This window comes from Coturnix japonica, chromosome 18, assembly GCF_001577835.2.
Source record: "Coturnix japonica isolate 7356 chromosome 18, Coturnix japonica 2.1, whole genome shotgun sequence".
Classification (NCBI taxonomy): Eukaryota; Metazoa; Chordata; class Aves; order Galliformes; family Phasianidae; genus Coturnix; species Coturnix japonica.
In genome coordinates, this window is record NC_029533.1 from 959,370 (window position 1) to 979,373 (window position 20,004).

Here is a 20,004-nt window from a genome sequence, read left to right on the forward strand (position 1 = left end):
AAGCCTCACGACAGCTCTGTGGTGTGGATGCACAAGGTTAGGAGAGAGGCACTTTTCTCCATGCTGCTGTCACAGAACATAAGAGGAAAGCATTGATGCTCTGAGACAGTCGATATTTTAGATACTAATGATCTTGGAGCGGATTCAGAGGCAGTTTGAATGGCACGTGTTCAACATGTGAGGGGCTGCACAGAGGCAAAGCCGGCAGAGTGCCCTTTTGTGACTTAATCTCAGAATGAGATACCCACATCAGGTGAACTCTTCTGCATTTGCTGCGTGCAAGCTTTGCTTTCAGTCATGTAATGTCACCATCCATTTCTGGTGTGGGTCACAAAGAAATAACTTGTCCTGGAGAAAAGAATTTGTTAACAATTCATCAGGAGAGATGCTTTGTTTTCCTTTCATGTTTGCCTGCTGTTTTTTCATGGAGACCAGCACCTCCCTTGGTGTTTCCATGAGTAGAACAGAGCTGTGGTTTCGCGGAGTTTCCATTTGCTCTGCAGTACTGCTGCTCTGTTCCCAGCCTCCTTGCTCTTCTTAACATTCATTATTTACTCCCCTTGAGACACTGCATCCTCTCCGTCTCCTTGATTTTACTGACATTTTGTTCTGTCATTCAATGCCATCCTGTGCTTGTTCTCCCCTCAATCTCACTAAAGCCATGACCCAGTGTTTAATGCGTCTTGATTTCCCTGAAATACTTTGAGCCAAAAAAAAAACAACCCCCAAAAACCCAACACTTATAAGAAATTCCAAGGCAGATTTGACTGATTTTCCCTTCATTGTGTAATTCATGCTTTCTTTTGCCTCTCAACATCTCTTCTTCACTTCTCATACCTCATATTCTCAGTGGGAATGAAGCTTGTGTGTAGGTCTGCAGTCATTTTCAAGTGATGCTGACTGATAACATAATGATTCCTTCAAAGCAGACTAGACCCATATCATGATACGGAAGTATTTATGACTTAAAACATGTACAGGTGTGCAGTGTTCTGAATGCTTAAGATGAAAGCATTAATTATGATAATTTTTAGCAAGATGCTACAGAAAATAGAGCAGGTGGCGGATTTGTTCATCAGGATATTCATGTCATCTTCCCAGGGCTGTTTTCATCAATCATGCGAGAGCTGGCCAACATCACACATGACGGCCCCAAGTGGATGGTACTAGATGGAGATATTGATCCGATGTGGATTGAGTCTCTTAATACAGTGATGGATGATAATAAGGTAATTAATATAAATTAAAGAAGAAGTCATTCCTTGAACTGCACGGTGTGGTTCAATGTGGGAGAAAATGCATACATGAAAGTAATGCCTCCTTGAGTAATACAGTTGTGACAGTATTTTTTTTCAGCTCTGCCAAACAATGTTACATGAAGAAAATGATGTGTGAGGAAAATAACATGCTTTGATGGGAATTTCCCTTTCTTGGGAATCTGGAATCATGGGTAACCACAGATGTCCTTACAATAAATGCAGACCCTTTAAAAACAGAATAGGGCATAACTATGCACCTTTTCTCTCACCCTGAGGGTGTGCTGTTCATTCTGGGTCGTGGAAGAGAGGGATCATTCCACTACCTGGTAGAAATCAGTTGCTGTGCTTGGAGGAACCCATCTGACAGCAGCCAAGCTTTTGAGTGCAATGTACTGAGCGCGTGTCAGTCCTGTTCCTGGGGATGCGCTAACCCCAGAATTGTGCTGCTGCTCTGTGTGCCGTATGCAGGTGCTGACCCTGGCAAGCAATGAGAGAATCCCCCTGAACCCAACGATGCGATTGGTCTTTGAGATCAGCCACTTGCGCACAGCCACCCCAGCGACTGTGTCCAGAGCGGGTGAGTCTTGGTCTGACCTCACCCCAGGGTGTTGAAGGGGCAAATGGGGATCCAGTGCCATCCACCAGACTTTTGTTGGACCTTGGTGGAAGTTCCTAACTTGGGATCACGTTTGCTTTGATGGGCAGAGTATATGGAATGGTTTACGTTGAAAGGGACCTTAAAGCCCATCCAGTCCCACCCTGTATTGTGGGCTGGCTGCCCACCCTCCCCCCAAGCTCAGGCGGCCCAGGGCCCATCCATGGCCTTGGGCACCTCCAGGGATGGGGTACCCACACTTCTCTTGGCAGCAGTGCCAGGGCCTCACCACCCTTGGGGTAGAGAACTTCCTCCTCACATCTGACCTGAATCTCCCCTCTTTAGATCTACATAATTCCCTCTTACCACATAACCATGTTTCCTGGCACAGAGTCTGTCTCCAGCTTTCCTGTAGGCCCTTTTAGGTACTGGAAGGCTGCAGTGGGGATTCCCCGGAGCCTTCTCTTCTCCAGGATGAGTAACCCCAGCTCCCTCAGCCTTTCTTCATAACAGAGGTGCTCCAGCCCTCAGAGCATCATCTTGCCCCTTCTTTGGACCCACTCCAACAGCTCCTTGTCTTTTGTGTGTTGGGGGTCCCAGACCTGGACACAGTGCACCAGATGGAGCCTCATGAGGGCAGAGCAGAGGGAGGCAATCCCATCTCTGCCCACTGGCAGCTCTCTGTTGATGCAGCCCAGGGTATTCTTGGCGTTCTGGGCTGCAAGTGCTCGCTGCTGGTGCAGTTAAGATTTTTGTCTACCAGATATCAAGCTTCTGTTAACCCTTCCTGTTGATGGCTCTCCCACAAGGCTCCATGCTGGACTGTGTTGGTGTTGAGGAGCCTACATGGCACACCCTGCCCAGAGCTGCACAGCTCCTCAGCCCTTTCTGCCAGCTTCTGCCTATTGGTGTTACAGTGATGGGGATGGAAGGCAGAGCAGTGCCTGAGCTGTGGATACCCTCTATGATGGGGTGTGTAATGGGACATCCAGGTGTTGCTGGTTGTGTGAAAGTTGCTGAGCAATTCTGCAAATGGCCAAGAGTGGTCTCTGCTGTGTCCTCAGTATCTTTCTTCTCACCCTAAAGGGATCCTGTACATCAACTCAGCAGATTTGGGCTGGAATCCTCCAGTGAGCAGCTGGATTGACAAGAGAGAAATCCAGTCAGAAAGAGCCAACTTGACCATTCTGTTTGATAAGTACCTGCCACCTTGCCTGGACACCCTGAGGACAAGGTACCATCTGCAGTGACTGTTTCCCCAAGGGCAGGAGGACATGCTCAGCCCCCACACTGGCTGTGCTGGGGCTGGGAAGATGTAGCAGTAGAGGGGAGAAATTTCCTCCTTCCCCTTAAGAGCTTTGAGCACCACTGGCTTAACCACAAAGAAACAGTGAAGCAAGGCAACACTCCTGCCTTCCTTTGTTGATAGATCTGGTTTTCATCTGATTGCGCCTGTACTTCTTGTGCATCTCTTGGAAAGTAAATCCAGGAGGTCCTAAAGACAAAACCTTCTCAGTCTCTTGAAGTGTCAGGTTGAACCTGGGCCCACCCCATAAGTTGTTTTTCAGTAGAGTAGATTTTAGACTACTGCTAAAGAATAGTTTTCAGTCTGCAGTGTTGGTGGTTGAGACATCAGATCTCCTTTTTCCTTCTTCCTTCTTTTTTTCCCATGTTTGTGAGAGAGGGTAGGATTGCTCTTGAGGCAGTTTTCTCTTCAATTTCTTTTTCCAATGCATTTGAATTAAATGGAATCAGTCTGTACAGACATCCAACCTGGATGTATTTCTCAGTTGGACAGCTGTCCAATGCATATGAACTTGCAGTTCTGGAAGGGCCCTGATCTTTCCTGGGCTGAGTTAGTTCCCAGGTGGGGCACACAGAGAAGTTCTGTGGTTGTTGCTCAGTGATCAATGGAGAGAGCTCTCTTAATCCTCATGTGATGAGAGTCGGCAGAGTGCCAGCAAATCATAGAATCACTGAATGACCTGGGTTGTGAAGGCCCACAGTGCTCATCCAGCTCCAATCCCCTGCTATGTGCAGGGTCGCCAACCACCAGCCCAGGCTGCCCAGAGCCACATCCAGCCTGGCCTTGAATGCCTGCAGGGATGGGGCATCCACAGCCTCCTTGGGCAACCTGTTCCAGTACGTCACCACCCTCTGAGTGAAAAACATCCTCCTGATATCCAACCTAAACCTGCCCTATCTCATTCTGAGACCATTCCCCCTTGTTCTATCACTATCCCTTGTGATCAGTCATTTCTTCTCCTGTTTATATGCTTCCTTCAAATATTGGAAGGCCACAAGGAAGCTTCCCACATCCTCTGCTTGCTTCCACCTTCCTTTAGAAACCAACCAATGAACAAAAAAGCACACAGAAGCCTCCACCATCACCACCAAAAAATAGCAGGATACGGTTGAGCATTGGTGTTATTGTTCAGAATGAGAACATGTCAGAAGGTTCTGAATTAGTGAAGAGAGTTGCCTTTGGAAATTAGAGTTGGGTAGGAGCAGCAGGGAGCTGCTCCCTGTGAGATGAAGCTGACTGAGGACATCCAACATCCAGTGGACACTTCCCATTCAGCTGAACGTTGTTGTGTCAGAGTGTGAAATCCATAGGATCAGCTGCAGACAGCCCTGAGCTGAGTATTTTGGTAGCTTGCTTAATTCAGAAATTGTAGCACCAACCTTTCAAATAGCTATAATTACCTTATGGAGGACTTGGGTTCTGCTACAATATTAGTTTGGAATTCTGTAAGTGTAGCTTAAATGAATGTAAAATGGCAAGATGAAAGGGTTTATTTTATTACTCCTCTATTTGACCGCTTTTGAACTCCCCGTGTTCGCAGGAAATCATTGCCTTTAGCAAGACTTCCATTTTACTTCTTTCAAGAGGATCAAAGTTTTAAAATGCTTGAAACTTCCGATTACTGTTATTAGTTGTGTATGTGCTGGTGCCAGCAGGTCCAGGGAGGAGAATGGGGGTTCTCTTTTATTGCTGTGCTCGTGAATACGACATGCACTGAAGTAAAATGCTGTTATGCTGAGAAGAGGCTTTCTAGGCTTGCCTTCCTGTGTTGCAAGCAGCTGTAGTGCTGGACCTGATTACATTTCCCGTGCTTTCAATTTCCATCCCTTAGGTTTAAGAAGATTATTCCCATTCCTGAGCAGAGCATGGTTCAGATGTTGTGTTACCTCCTTGAGTGCCTCCTGACAGAGGAGAACACACCTCCCGACTGCCCCAAGGAGCTGTATGAACTTTACTTTGTCTTTGCTGCTGTCTGGGCCTTTGGTGGATCAATGTTTCAAGACCAGGTAGTGAGAAGCTGCTGCTTCATCAATCTTCTATGCAAGTTTCTTTTTTTTCCTACCTTTTTTTCCATTTCCTTAACACTTTCCAAAATGTAGTGCTCTATCAGTAATGCTGGTTTCCTGGACCTTGCACGTAGATGGTAATGAACTTGAAATGTGAATATTCAGTTTGTAAAAGATCTCATAGCACCAGAGAGGGAGGGTGGAGGGTTTTAGCAATGACGGGATGTTTGTTCATGCAGACGTGTTTCAGTGGGGAGAAACACAAAGTTAATTTATGGAGATGTGTGGATAGATTTAATGTGATAAGGTTATGGGTGGTTTATCAGGTGTTGTATCAGCTGAGCAGCCCTTCAGCAGTCAGATTGCACATGTAGACCTAGAGATCAGGGTTAGATTTTGGGGTAGGAGGGCTGATTAGGCCACGTATCACCAGTCTCTGACAGTCAAAGTACGCTCCTGTCTGAGAGGCAGAGGAAGGCAGGGCACTTCTCCCTATGCTGCTTTTCGCAGTACATCTATCCTATAGATTAATTGCAGCTGTCAGCCTCTGTATCCATCAGTTTGCATTAGGTGAGGTGGGTGTGATCCCTCATGTGGTGGTACTATTGTAAGACTGAGTTTTCTCAAGGTCATCATCTGATAGCGCACAACTTAAACTCTCTGTTCAGACCCTGGTACTCAAAGTAGAGCTGGAACACAGTGGCTTTGGTGGGAGCTTTGGTGTGGGAACACCATGGTACTTGCAGGGATCTCTTCTAGAGTTGCCCTAGGGAAGCAGATGATAAATGGGCCTTTTTTCTCCCCCCTGGCCCCTTGTTCTTCCCCATTTCCCAGCTGCATGGCTCAGCTTGGAACAGTGTGCCTTACCACAGGCCAGAAACACCTGCTGGACTACTCACATTTGCTTCATGGCAAGGAGCTTTGGGAAGTGATGAGCAACTGAAGACAGACTTGGTGCTTACAAGAGCCCTCATGCCTCCTGGTGCTGTGTGAGCTGGATAAGAATGGCTTTTTGTGATCCTTGTGGAAGCCTTCACCCCTCAGTTTCCTCAATATAGTTGGGAAATAATAGTCCTTAGTGCGGGGGGAATAAAAAGAAAATAAAGACAGGGAAATACTGTGTTTGCTCCAGCAGTGCAGACTGGAGCACAGCTGTGTGGCCAGTGGGTGCCACATCCCCCACCCCACAGCTCCTGCACCCCTGGCACTGTTGCAGCCATTTTTGCACTAACAGAGCCTGGTGGGCTCCCAGAGCCTCTTGAGGGCTGCAGGAGGATGCACACAGTGTCCCTGTGGGACAATGCCTGGCGTGGAGCTGCTTCTGATGCTCTGTAAATGTCAGAGCTGAGAGCAAGGATACAGTGATGCGAGCGTGGGGAAGCCTGATGAAAAATGATCCAATATAAAATCTGTTTATTGCTTTCCATTGAAGGTGCCCTTCGTGTTGACCTTTTGCTGCTGAAATGTCAGGAGAAAAGAGTTGGGAAGGCTTCTCACCGCTCTGCTTGTGGTGGTGGGCAGTGGGGCCCCTGTACAAAACCAGATGATGAATTTGCCTGTTCAAGGCTCTGAGATCAGTGGCAATCTGTACAGGGTTGTGACTAAGGAAGCTGTTTGAGCTGGAGGGTGACCTGGCAGTGAGGCTGGGGCTGGAACCCATGCAGCTGCAGGCACCTTGGGCTTTAGGAGTGAGGGCAGCACTGTGAGAAGGCTTCCAGCACTGCTTTATGTCCCTCCTCTTGAAGGCTGCTCTGCTGCTGGCACTGAGTGGTTGTGACAATGGGAGAATGGAGAATTACAGTTATTCCCCTTCTCTGAATAGTGTGAGAATGCAAAATCAGGAATAGGAATAAGCTGGTTTTAGGATCCTCTGGGCTTTTTGATGAGTGATGGCTCAGGGAGCTTCACAGAGGATGTTTGGTGGTAATTCAAGCCCTTGTTTCCTAATGGAGGTCTATCAGCACGGAGGCAATGTTCTCGCAGTCCCAGCTTCTGGCCTGGGAAACACGTGGCATAGCAATGGGGAAAGTGCCACGGATGCCTCAGGAAGACTCTGTAATGTTAAAACTGGATAAATTTCGCATCCAGTGTTTCACAGACATCTTTTTATAACAGCATCTTTCCCCTCTCCCCTGCCTCTCCTCCCTGAGGCAGAAGGCTGAAATAGCCCCGATCTGCACGCAGACTTGCCTGCCATCATACAGGAGATCTGTGTCAGAGGAGGAAGATAAGCACATTTTGCAAGTCCTGAACCAGCACTGAAGTAAGCTCTTGTAAAAGTCAAGGACATAACGAGGAACAAGAAGGAAGCAGAACCGAGGACACACGGTCCCTTCTGCTGCCTTGGTGTGTTGGCACAGTCCTGTTGCTCCAAAATACCGTGGTTTAAAAGAAGCCAGAAGACAGCAACTGATATTAATAGTGCTGTGATTTATGAGGAGGAGCTTTAGTATGCATGCTTTGACTAACCATGGCCACCAGTGTAGACAGATGTTGTGTCCTTGTCTGTTGGAAGGAGCAGGCACCGCAAATCAATCAAGCGGTCTGTTTAGTCACAGGCACGTATTGCTCTTTCTCAGATTGATCCATCTATCTGCTGTGAGAGTGATCAACACAGAGGATGAATTATTTAGGTGAGTAAATAGGAGAGATGAGAAGAAATGAAAGAAATGAAAAATTAAGCTTAATAATAGGAAAAAGAATAAGACCATTATACAGTAGAACATGTTTGAAGCACCAATCCCACTTTGGGGGACCGGGGCTGATAACATTCTCCAGCACTGGTGAGTTCCTCCAGATTAACATATTTCTCCCCTTTTTGTCTCACAGCTTGTGGACTACAGAGTGGAGTTCAGCAAGTGGTGGGTGGCAGAATTCAAGACTATTAAGTTTCCCTCTCAGGGAACTGTCTTTGACTTTTACATCAATCCAGAAACAAAGAAGTTTGAGCCTTGGTCTAAACTGATCCCCCAGTTTGAATTTGATCCAGAAGTGCCATTACAGGTTTGTGAGCCTTCTGTAGGTCGGTCGTGCATTTGGTGACTGTAAGCAGGCATTGGGATGATGCGTAATTAAACATCAAGCAGTTCTCAGTAAGAATGCCTTTCTGCGTGGGGTACAACTGAATCATCTGGTTTTCATTATGGTGCTTGGACTGTGCAGATCACCTTCCATTGGCCTTTCACATACAACCTGTGTACAGAGAGGTGGGTTTGGTGGCAGCTCACTGGTAGCAGAGTGACGTTGGGACAAAACCCCCGAGACCCCACGCTGTTGTTCTGCACCTGTCTCAAAACAGATGTTTTTATGAGGCAAAACATGTCTGCAGATAGAGCTGCATTTGCCAGCTATGCTTTCCTCTCCTTTTGGAAGTGCTGCTGTGAGCAGATGACTTGAAAAAGTCATAACCATTTTAGCACAATGTGTGTTTGTGGGGAGATCCAGATGCTGCTGCCAGCATCCAGCTGTCAGGATTTCATCTGCACAGACAGTTTAATTTTAATGGCTGGCAGCTGTGTCATTCCCCTTCCAGGTGTGGTCTACAAACTGGAGTCTCCTCATCCATTCCCACCTCTCCCAGTTTTTCTGCTCCCCGGTGCGTGGCTGTGGGGTTGTGGCAGTGGTGAGAACTGCTCACCTTCTCATTTCCCCCTGCCCTCAGGCTTGTCTTGTGCCTACAACTGAGACTGTCCGGCTGCGGTACTTCATGGATCGGCTCCTGGAGCGCCAGCGCCCGGTGATGCTGGTGGGCAGTGCAGGCACTGGGAAGTCTGTGCTGGTGGGGGACAAACTCTCCTCGCTGGACACAGATGCATATGTGGTGAAGAAGGTCCCGTTCAACTACTACACCACCTCTGCCATGCTGCAAGGTGAGGCAGCAGCCAAGGCACAGAACTGCATCAACAGAGGGGTGGCAGTGGGCAGATGGCTTTTTATGTGGGCAGAGTATGGGGAGCTGTGAGGTCCCTTTGAAGCCAACTATGCTGTGGTTCTATGATTCTATGAGATTCTCTAGCATGGTACCTGATGTCCAGGAATCTCATAGGCTTCAGAGTGGGACACACACTGTGCCTTGGATGGGAAACTATAGGTGAGCTGCCTCGTTTCCTACAGGTTTAGTTTGATTTATGTGCTCTATGCTGACAATATGCAGCCCTCAGCTCCTGGTTTCATGGGAGATGATGTTTTCCAACGTGAGAATCTAAATTCAGAACACCAATGATTCCAGTTCAGGGCTGTGCTGAAATCCACTGCTATTTTGCACAGAATGCAGCTCGTTCTTGACTTGAGGTTTGTCTTTAAGATGCTCGCATTTAAGCCATGCAGAGTGAGATAGGATTCTTGGTTAGGATCCAAACTGTCTTTGGGATACAATGACAGGAATTGCATCCCAGTTACCAGGGAGGATGGTGTGAAGGCAGATAGGCAAGGCTGGGAGCCAGGGCTGCCTGCTGCTGGTGTTGTCCTCTGCATCCCATTGCAGCACAATGTGTCCCCATGAAGCAGGTCTGCCCCCAGCCTGCACAGGGGCTCAGAGCCCTGAGGTCCAAGGCAAGGTCAGTTTGCTGTGTGGTTTCTTCAGAAACAAAGAGAAAGGTGGAGATTCTTGCAGAGTGGACCATTTTGGGAATGCTTTTTTTACCTTGAGTTGCCAAAAAGACAGAAAAAGTTATATTTGTGTGCTTTTATTAACACAGAATGGAACAACCCAGCTTGCTTTGGACTGAAGAGTGCTTGAGGGTCACCATGAAGCAAAGCAGTTCCTTTATATCACTCCTCTAAACCTTCTGCTGTTGTGACCCATGTGGCCTGAAGTCCTTTTGCTCCCCTGGCCCTGTATGAGAGCACCATCCCTGAAGCATCACTGAGACATTGTTAGGAGCGTGGTGATGGCAGAGAGCTCCTTCTCCCTCTGCCTGGTCCCATCTTTCCTTTTTGGGCTCTCCCTGGGATGCCCTGGAGCCATTGGATGGGCTGAGCTACTGAGAGCAGTGCTGCCTTTTGTACACCCTGGCAGTGTCCCTATTTGCTGCAGCCATCAGCTGTAGTCTGAGATGGGGACATTCCTCCTCTGCAGTGGGGAACAAGTCATCTTGCTCGGGGATGAAGATGTGGCTGTAAGCCTTCTGCATGATTTATGCTGCTCGGCAGGCTTCCCCACCGCTCATTTGTTAGAGTTAATTTGTCCCTTTTGGTACAGTTTGTCAGTTGGCTGCTTTTTTCCCTAGCAGGCACCTCTTAAATTTGTAAAACATGGATACAAAGCAGTTTTGTTGTGGGCTTTTTTTAAACCTTCTTTAAAAACAAGAAGAAAAAGAAAGGAGCCAAACCTTCAAGCCAGCAGTTTCTTAGACAAGGTGCCTGTCCCACCCCCACCAGCAGGCAGCGTGGAGAGGAGTGATGCTTGCAAAGTCCCATTTGCAGGGATCGTTTCTTTCAGGTTCCAGCTCAAGCATGCAGCAGCACCAAGGCTGAGGTGTGGACCCTTATTGTTACTGTGGGAAATGGCTTCAAATTAAAATGCATCTTTCACAAACGTGTTGCTTGATCCCCAGTAATTGTGATTCAGTGTGATGAATCTCCTGAATACTTGTGTAACCTCAAAAAGGGCTGATTTTATATGTTCATTAAGGGCTAATTACATTTAAATTAAATGCTTATTTGAAACACTTGATTTAACTTGCTACCAGAAATCTCAAATCTTATGGTTTTATTCAAGGGGGGATGCTCTGCTGAGGCAAGATGCATTATTTTTCTCATCTCCCTTCATTCCTTTGTGCAGCAACTGTCTGTAACCAGGAATGGGCTGAATTTTGAGGAGTGGGAAAGAAAAGCTCTCTGAGATGCACAGGAGCAGTGCAAGAAAAAAACAGAACAAATGGTGCTTTAAAGCATATATAATTCATAGCTTGAAAAAAACAGAGCGTAAATCTCCCTTAATAACTTCTGCACGTGGTGATGATTGGATTAAATGTGCATTCTAAACAAGGAGACTTTTATTAAAGTTTGCAGTCCTGTTTGCATTTGTAGGTCTTGCCTAATTACTAAGAACTGCTGCTTGTTGTGCAACCATAGATGTGCTGACAACCCAGGCTTTGTAAATGGAACTAATTCTGCTCTTGGGACTGGTGGCAGTGAGCCCCTATAGAATGGAATTTGCTCCAAGTCAGTCTATAGGAGAGAATCCATCGCACCCAGCAGAAGACAACTGCTTCTGTTTGGTTTTCCACTTGCTGAGCCAGTAAAGGTAGCTCAGAATTGAAGGAACCAATAGCTATGTTGATGTTATGTTCAGAAAGGTGAAATGGTTTTTATTAAATACTGGCCTGGTGTTGTAATTATTCCCCGTGTTTTACAATGTATGTGTGACCTCAGCCTTCTGCTAAAACCAACTAATATCTTCCAAAGTTCTGAAACAAGGAACTCTCCTTTATGTCCTTTCCTTGGCTCATGCGTGACCCTACTGAAATCTGAGGGCTAATCTGACATTGGACATGAGTGTTGTTAAACTGTGGGGAGGTTTGGGTATTCTGGGAGGGGAGCAGGGAACCTGTGTGATTCCTGTTAATAGAAGTAAAGGCTGCCTGCCCTGTGCATCAACCAGCTCCTTGGGCTGGTGCAGCTGCATGTGATGTGGAGCTGGGAGGGGGAAGGAAGCCTGTTTTATTTTTCAGCCTCTGGTAGTTTAAATTTGCTTCTCTTTCTCCATACAGGTGTGCTTGAGAAGCCTCTAGAGAAAAAGGCTGGCAGAAATTATGGCCCTCCGGGCACCAAGAAGCTCATCTACTTCATTGATGACATGAACATGCCGGCAGTGGATGCCTATGGGACAGTGCAGCCCCATACACTCATCAGGCAGCACTTGGACTATGGACACTGGTAGGAGGCTTCCTGTGCTGCACTGCTCAGACCTTTTTGTTCAGGCCCAGATTTCAGGATGGCTTTTTGGAGGATGCTGCAGTGCAGTTCTCCCTTCTGGGCCCGTGCATCTTTCTGGGCTGGAGTACTTTAGGGCACACTCAGGGATTTGCCCTTCCCCAGCATACCAGCTTGCTTGCTCCCAGCCTGGCTGAGACGTGCTTGGCTCTGCTCTTGCCGTGGTGTGCTGCTGTGGTCTTGAGTCAGAGTGCTCAGCATTGATGCCCTGCAGTGCTGAGAGAAGGGGAAAGTGGTGGATCCAGCCCCTGTGGGGATGCAGCATCCCTGCTGAGCCCTCGCTGCAAGCACCTGATGTTGTTTGCACTCAGCAGAAAACAAACATTTTCTAGGCAGAGGTAATTTGAAGAAAAAGCAGTGACAGTGCTTGGGAAAGAGATCAGTGTAATTATATGTTGTAGCCAGCCGTGCTGTGAAGGCTAAGGATGTTCTCAACTCTGCGCATAGGGAACATTGGGCATGGGCCTTCAGCGCAGCCCTGAGGCCAACCCAGACATCGTGCTCACCCTGCTGCCTGTTCTGCCCGCAGGTACGACAGGACCAAGCTGTCACTGAAGGAAATCACAAACGTGCAGTATGTGTCGTGCATGAACCCAACAGCGGGGAGCTTCACCATCAACCCACGCCTGCAGGTAGAGCCTGGAGCAGGACAGGTCTGCTGCTGAGTTCATCTCACAGGGTGTTGTTGGAGCATGAGGGCAGAGCAAAACCAGACAGTGATGCTGCTGTTGTTTTATCAGTAGAGATGACATTAATCAGTTGGGTGACCAAAATTTATAGTGGTAAGACTGCAGACTCATTCCCATATTCCCTTGTCTGTTTTTCCTTGCATTTTTCTGTTCCATCAAAGGGAACAGTCACCAGTTGCCAGCCAGCTTGATACCTACTTCTGGGACAGCTTTGGATTCAGACAAACAGATTTTGCTCTTGTTTAGCTGCCGGTGACCTCTGGAGCGTAGCTTATTAAAGCCTTTTGGTTTCTGAAATGCTCTGATGGAGCTGGCACTATAGTCTCATTAAAAAAAGGAAAAAAAGACATTATCAAGTGCTGGTGATAGAATCATAGAACCACAACATGGCTTGGGTTGGAAGGGACCTTACAGCCCACCCAGTTCCAGCGCCTGCCCTGGGCTGGTTGCCACATGCCAGATCATCTTATTACATACTGAAAATATAGATTTTAGAGGAGTTGTTAAGCCTCAGGATTTGATTTTATTTGAGCTGGGAGGCTTGACTTGGGCCAACAGTCAGCAGCTCTGCCCCTCCCAGATGCGTCACAGCTTCTTGGAGAGGTCTCATGACCAAAGCCATGGCTCCTTTTAGCTGTTCTGTGTTAAAACAAAGTGTTCCATGGCTGGAAATTAGTACCTCCTCTGAGGGATGGGTCCCACATCAGTCTGCTGGGAAATGACACCTTCCAAAGATGGCATGTGTATAGCCATCCTGTTCTGGGAGGGAAGGTTCAGTGTGATGGGAGAGCCAAGTGTTATTGCAGTGTGAGTGCTGGGAAGAGGCCAGGGGCTGCTGGAAGAGCAGATGAAGCCATAGAAGTCAGGATCTTGGGAAGCAGGTTCTGAGAGTGAGATAAATTGGGCTGCCAAATAGAACCACTCTTACTGTTAGATTTTTAAGGCTGCAACACTGGTTTAGCTTGACTGTTTAATCTGAAGCATTGAACGCAGTGCATGGGGAGTGGCAATGCTCTGTCAGTTGGTGAGATCATCAGAAAGGCTGAACTTCTAATATATGGTGAAATGCAGCTGAAAATCTCATTTGGAGAGGCTGAAAGAAGTCACTTGCCAACTTTCCTCTGCTGGGGAATTGGAGTTGTAAAGTAGAAGATGTCCTTATTCTACATGGACACCAAGTCCCACAAGGGCCTTGTGCCACACGGGTGGTTGCACAGCCCCCTGACCTTTCCACTTCTTCTTTTCTCTTCCCCAGCGTCACTTCTGTGTCTTTGCCCTGTCCAGCCCTGGGCAGGACGCCTTGTCCAGGATCTACAGCACCATCCTAATGCAGCACCTGGCAAACAGGAATTTCTCAGGAGCTGTGCAGAAGTCAGCTCAGCAGCTGATCTCCCTGGCCCTGGGCCTGCACCAGAGGGTGGCTGCTGCTTTCCTGCCAACAGCTATCAAGTTCCACTACATCTTCAACCTGAGAGACTTCTCCAATATCTTCCAAGTAAGTGCAGCTGCCGTTTTGCGGCACTTGGAGCTTGGCTCGAGGCTGCAGATGTGTGTCCCCCACCTGCAATGTAGCAGCAGAGCAAAGAGGAGAATCTCAGTCCATCCTGTAGTCCACGTTTGGTTTTAGATGCATTCCATGGCCATCACCCAGGGCTGTGAGGAACACCAGTTTGAGGCTTGTTTTACTCTCCAGCCTTATCTGTGGGAGGGGGTGCAGATTTGGGCTGTGTGGCTGTAGAAGAGGCCAGCTGAAGGGACTGCTGGTCTCCTGACATCAGCACTTAGTGAAGTGACCGTGGGTGGAATGGTGCTGTGCTGGTGAGTCTCAGTGTGACAGCCTATACTGGCACATCCTTGTAGTTTCTCCATGGTCAGGTACCCAGCCCACATGTGACAGATGACATCAAAAGCATTGAGAAATAGCTTGATTCCAAGTCAGCTCTCAGTTACTGACTGAATCACTGCCAGAACCAGCTTACTACCAAGGAGAAGCTGCCAGCCTGATAATGAAGTTTGAGATGATGAGGTTGGAATCACCCTAACCTGCGAGCTGTTCTCATTTATGTTTGTTTTACCAAGAAGCTAATAAAGGCTTGGATGCCTCCTGCAAGCAATAGGAAACCTAAAGCAATGGCAAGCGATAGGAAACCTAAGAACAGGATCTTGAACAAATCAGTAACTTGGTCACATCCAGGAGGAATCAGACCTGTCCTTGGTGCTCAGCTACACATCACCAGCCTTTGGCTTTAGTGTGGGCTGTGCTGAATTCTGGCTTCTAACCTGTGCTGAGAGAAGGAGTGGATGAGTATTTTAGTATTTTATTTGTTTGGGTTTTTGTTTTTGTTTTTACTTTAAATCATAGAGTCATAGAATTGAGAGACGTTCTGAATTCTGGGGATGCATTTCCCTATGTTACATTCATTATATCTTCATCGACTTGTAGTTTAGCCCTGAAATGACCTTTGGAGGTCTCTTGTCAGACTTAAGCAGGGCCAACTTCAGAATTTCCAGCACTGTAGATCCCACAGCCACCATGGCCATCGCTGTACTGTTAAACTCACTCTGTTGTGAAGTGTTTGTGCTTCTCATCCTTTTGCTATGTACTTCCAAAGGAACTAATGCTCAGTCCTCACTATATACTGCCCATTAGCTGATCACAGACAGCAGTAGGGTTCCCCTTGTCCTTTTCCCCAGCCTGAACAAACCCATTTCTCTGTCTTTCCCTGCATGTGGATTGAATTGCCTGCAGTTTTTCTCCTGCCTGTCACTGTGTAGTGCCTCTCTGCTCCCTGAGTCACCAGTCTGGGGATCACTGCTGCTGCTTGGCCTCCAGGTAGACCTGATGACATTGACCTTGGAGCCTGCTGGTCCAGCCAGTTCTCCACCCACTTGCTGTCTCCCTGTTTGGTCACAACTCCTGATGTGATGCCATTTGAAAATAAAGCAGTCCAAAAAACCACCTCCAACAAAGAAGAAAAGTGGGGCTACCTAAGTTTCCTTAGCCTTTGGGAAAGGAGAGAATCAGCAGACATAATGCTTGTAGGTCAGCGTGTAATACCTTTTAATCCCAGACAAACAATCAAACACTGAACATGTTAGCTGGATATATAATGTAATAGCTGCATATATAAAAGGCACTCAGGGATTGTTGTTATACCAGCTATGCTGTAATTATACACGCAGCCAATGATAATTGTTAAAGGCACAAAACGTATGCAAATTGCAGCAGTGGAGGAGGCAACCTTTGGAACTTGCTGCCTCTGTGCTTTGTTATTGCTGGTTCTGCACAGGGCATTAACAACAGCTCCGTTTGCAATTTGTCCAGTGGCTCTGTCATTATCGTAGCATAATAGATGTTAATACTGTACCTAAACATTTAAATAGGGCCTTGCTAACCCAGGTTGATTCCCTTTGTCAAAACTCCCTGATAGCTCTTGAGACAAGGAGTCCTGAGCTAATTGTCTCATTACAAACACTCCAGGAGCCCGTGCCTTAATTGTTGCAGCTAATGAAAAATGATTGAGTTTGAACCCTGCATGCATGTGAGTGTTACACAAAAAAGGAAGACTACCCAAAGCACCAGTCAGCAGTAATACCTTTTGACAGATGGAGATGGGAACTTGGTGCTTCAGTGTCACTCCTTCCCCCTGCACCATCACCTCCTGGCCTGCACTGGCCATGTGGCAGCTGTAGGTGGCTATAGATGTCCGCCCCATATAGTAGCAGAACCCTGGTCAGGCTTATTTTGTGTGGTTGCTCAGGTGTGAGGATCTGGTGAAGACATCAGGGAACTCTACCTCAGTCATTTTGTACAGTTACAGAAGGCTCATCAGGCACTGAAAAGCCTAGCTGTACCAAACAGCTTACATTTGCTATCACATCTACCTGCTGGTGCTCAGGGTGAGGAGAGGCTGTACAGAATGATGGGCAAGTAGAGGCTGGAGAGGGATCAGGTGAGAACTGCAGGAAAGGCAGCCTTGGCTCCTTGACCTCAAACTGTGTCACTTGCTGTTGCTGATGTTCCTGTTGAAGGGGCGGGATTGCTTTTCAGTCCTTTATAATCTGAGTTAATCCGGGTTCACCATCATTATCTTTTCCTTTTTCCCTGTGGCAGGTCCGTCTGTGGTTAAAGTTTGACACTACTTTCCCTTGCATTTCTGTAGCACCTTTTCATGCCTCTGGGCCCCACCGTGCACCGCAGAGTTAAACTCATTGGTACGCTTGAGGCAGTTTACCCTTGATTAAAGAAGACAGGTCTCTGCAGTGATGGAATGGTGGATTATGCTTTTTAAAAATGAAATCCCTGCTGGTTTACACCAGAGGAAGCCCTGTTGCTGTCTTTCTTTCCCTTCCGAAAGGGTTACCATGGTATTATGCTCTAAATTATATCTTTCGTCTCTGTAAAATAACCATAGGCTCAGCAGGGTTGTATTTTGCTTTTTATTCCCGTTTCTAACAAGATTTTCGAGCAGCGTGTCACATTAAGATCACGGCAGCTGAGAAGAGACGGCATCCCTCTGCCTGCAGACGTGATGACAGTGGTGGTTCCCAGCTCAGCTGCTCCTTCATGTGGGCTCCAGCAGATTTCCCTCTGCTTGGTGGGTGCTTCTGGGCTGCCCCAGCAACTGCAACATCACACAATAGAGTATGAGCAGATGGCTCTCATTAGTCCTCTCCATGTAACATGCTTAGAAATTGGTGCAGTACCTTAAATAGGACTTTGGATTGCTGGCTCACATCCTGCTTGTGTTAATGCCACGTTTGTTGCTGTTTTGATGGCACTGTAGTGACCTGATTGTGCCTCAAGAGTATTGGCAGGAAGGAGGTGAGCAGGATGGCCCACATGGATCATTGCACTGTGCGAGCTGTTACTACTTTAAACACTGCTTAAAACTCTCCTCACACTCACCTCTGCACTTTCCCTGCCTCCCAGCTCCAACCCAATACACAGAAGTCATTCCATTGCCCTCCTCTTCATTCATCCCACCCTTGGATGCCCACAGCAGCACCAGCAGCAGCTCAGTCTGCTGGCAGGGAGCATTGCAGGGTGCAAAGCTGGGGAAGGGGAAAGAATGAAGAACTTGGCAAGACCAGTGTCCAGAATTCAGGTTACCTGAATGTTGCTTTCCACTGCACCATCAGACCATTCGCTTTCTCTAAAGAGCTGCTCCAGGACCAAAAATCCTTCAGGGAGGTGCCGGAGCCCTGCAGCTCTATCTAGAAGATGAACAATCCTTTTACTTGTGAGTGATTCCAAATGAACTCTACAGCACCTGACCTTAGAGATAAAGAAAGATTTATTGCATGAAAATGGTATTTTGTGGCAGACTTGTGGCATTGTGGTAAAGTGATGTTTGTGGAATGGCTCTCGACTGGGGGGTCAGCACTCCACTGCAGGGTGGGGGTCCTGGTGGGCAGGGTCTGAGTAGAGGCTTGTTCCATTGATCTGCTTTTATCCTGAGGGCTGTGATATTTGGTATCATTGCCTGGAGAAGCATCTGTGTGCCAGAGGGTGCTTCCTAGCCATGTTCTGTCCATTCTCTTGAGGATCAGGAGCTGAAAGGTTTGGCTGGCATACAGATACATGGCCAGACAGGTAAAGCTTGCATTGTCATGACAAAGAGCAAGAGATCACCCTTCTTTTGTTGGCACCATATCTATCACAACCACAGCTTCTCTATGTGCCAGTCCTGTGGCCTGCACAAGGAGGGCTCAGAGCATCCCCTGGGGCAGCAGCTGAGTGTGCAGGCTGGAACTGTCAGCACTGCCCAGGGCAGCAGTGAGGGGCTGCTCTGCAAAGTGAGGATGGGGAGAAGTTTGGATACTAAGTTAATAAATTCATTGAGAAGCAGCAAAGTGTGAATATTCTCCCCTTTTATGTGGCCTCAATGTGTGCTTGCGTCAATACTGCAACATCCTTTGTGGCTCGAGATGTCTTTTGAAAGCTGAGTGATAGATATTTCTTTAAGATAAGCTTACAGCTTGATGGGTTGCACCTTTGCCTTTTCTCTTTTCAAGCTGTCAGCTGTTCTCTCACTCATTTTGTTTCGGAAATAAATAAAATAACGATTTGGCAGCTGTAATGACAAATAGGAAACCCAAATGGTTTGAGCCACGGGCCAGTGAGCTGAGAGGGAACACTTTACGTTGCTTTTAGTGCATTTTCTATTTTATGTATAAATAATTAGATGTTAGGAATAAAAGCTGTCTGTTTAATTCATGCTATTGAATGCCTTGTGTGCTGTTAATAGGCTTAGTTAAGGAGACACCTCTTTGAAATATAGTTCTTTTATGCATTTTAATAGAGTTCATGGTAAACATACTGTGATAAGCAGACAGCAACTCATATTTCCTGTAGGCAGAATGCACCTAATTAAAATTAATTGATTTTTAAAAAATCATCACAACTAACATTTCCAAACTACTTTTTTTCCTATTGAAGAAGCACCCACAGTATTCCATGTGGGTGCTGGGGACCCATCTGGGCTGGCTCTCTATGCTCTCTGATGCTGAGATCAGGACCACCAGCACAAACAGGCTGCACTGGGGATGCTGTCTGGATTCTCAATATAAATACAATGAATATAAACTGCTTTAGGAAATGTAGGGTATCAAAGGGTGCATTCTGCAGGGGCTGTTAAGTAGGGGCTTATTCAGATGCAGGTTGCCATACTAAATCCACATTTACAGCCCCGTTGTCTTTTGGTAGCCTGGATGCTGGCAGTGAGGCTGGTCCCTGAGTGGTTTGAAGGGTTTTCTGAGGTTTCCTGACTGTCTTTGTCCTCCCCAGGGTCTTCTGTTTTCTACCCCTGAATGTCTGAAGCAACCCCAAGACCTGGTAAAGCTCTACCTGCACGAGTCAAACCGGGTGTACCGGGATAAGATGGTTGAAGAAAAGGATTATGGTACCTTTGATAAAATCCAGCTGGAGATGGTGAAAAAATTCTATGACGTAAGTGTTGAGGTTCATGACTCTGATAGTAACGTGCACTCACAAGAAAAGTCAAATTCCTTGGGAGAACAGAATTTGACACAATGTACCCACCTCTTGTTTGCCTGGAGAGCAGTGCTCATGGCAGCAAAATCTGTCATCTGTGTCCTGGGCTGCCAATGTTGTGATCCACCCCATAAGGTTCTTGGGAAGAGGAGATTTGTGCTCTGTGAATTGACGTAATCGATTTATTTAAGTGCTTTGAGTCTCACTTGCACAAGC

General features: G+C 47.1%; 1 protein-coding gene across 3 annotated transcripts in view; it reads left to right on the forward strand.

The window, feature by feature from the left end:
* The window catches only part of DNAH9 (dynein axonemal heavy chain 9), a 158,611-nt gene that overhangs the window by 43,215 nt on the left and 95,392 nt on the right, over positions 1-20,004 (forward strand). For all 3 annotated transcript variants that reach the window (XM_015880078.2, XM_032448311.1, XM_015880079.2), the window contains 10 exons: positions 1,102-1,229; positions 1,728-1,836; positions 2,941-3,088; positions 4,992-5,166; positions 7,996-8,169; positions 8,828-9,035; positions 11,880-12,045; positions 12,632-12,734; positions 14,047-14,286; positions 19,582-19,743. In XM_015880078.2, the coding sequence (XP_015735564.2) occupies positions 1,102-1,229; positions 1,728-1,836; positions 2,941-3,088; positions 4,992-5,166; positions 7,996-8,169; positions 8,828-9,035; positions 11,880-12,045; positions 12,632-12,734; positions 14,047-14,286; positions 19,582-19,743 (1,613 nt within the window). The remainder of the gene's footprint in view (positions 1-1,101; positions 1,230-1,727; positions 1,837-2,940; positions 3,089-4,991; positions 5,167-7,995; positions 8,170-8,827; positions 9,036-11,879; positions 12,046-12,631; positions 12,735-14,046; positions 14,287-19,581; positions 19,744-20,004) is intronic.